General features: G+C 66.1%; 1 protein-coding gene across 1 annotated transcript in view; it reads right to left on the bottom strand.

Annotated features, from left to right (window-relative positions):
- The window catches only part of LOC104505739 (zinc finger protein 391-like), a gene marked incomplete at both ends in the record, with an annotated part of 583 nt that extends 374 nt beyond the window's left edge, over window positions 1-209 (bottom strand). The window contains one exon of the mRNA XM_010146431.1: window positions 52-209. Within this exon, the coding sequence (XP_010144733.1) occupies window positions 52-209 (158 nt within the window). The remainder of the gene's footprint in view (window positions 1-51) is intronic.
- Window positions 210-348: the final 139 nt, after the last annotated feature.

Here is a 348-nt window from a genome sequence, read left to right as displayed (position 1 = left end):
AGGGCCCTCGTCCGTGTGTAACTTCTGGTGCCGCAGGAGGGAGTAGCGGACGCGGTAGCTCTTCCCGCAGTCGGGACAGGTGTAGGGCAGGTCTCCGGTGTGGATGCGCTGGTGGGCGATGAGGTTGGAATGACGCGTCAAGCGGCGGCCGCAGTCCTGGCAGCTGAAGGGTCGCTCGCCCGTGTGTTTCCGCTGGTGGTTCACCAACGCTGAGTGGAAACGGAAGGTCTTCCCGCATTCCCGGCAGGTGTTGGGGGGCACATCGCTCCCGTTCTCCGCGGGAATTGGGGATCCCACGGGATGGGTCCTTGGGGACCGCTGCTGGCTGGAGGTTGGGGGTTCCCGCGG

The sequence above is a fragment of the Eurypyga helias genome, unplaced genomic scaffold, assembly GCF_000690775.1.
Source record: "Eurypyga helias isolate BGI_N326 unplaced genomic scaffold, ASM69077v1 scaffold27142, whole genome shotgun sequence".
In the NCBI taxonomy this organism is placed as follows: domain Eukaryota; kingdom Metazoa; phylum Chordata; class Aves; order Eurypygiformes; family Eurypygidae; genus Eurypyga; species Eurypyga helias.
This window is presented reverse-complemented; position numbering and strand designations above follow the sequence as displayed.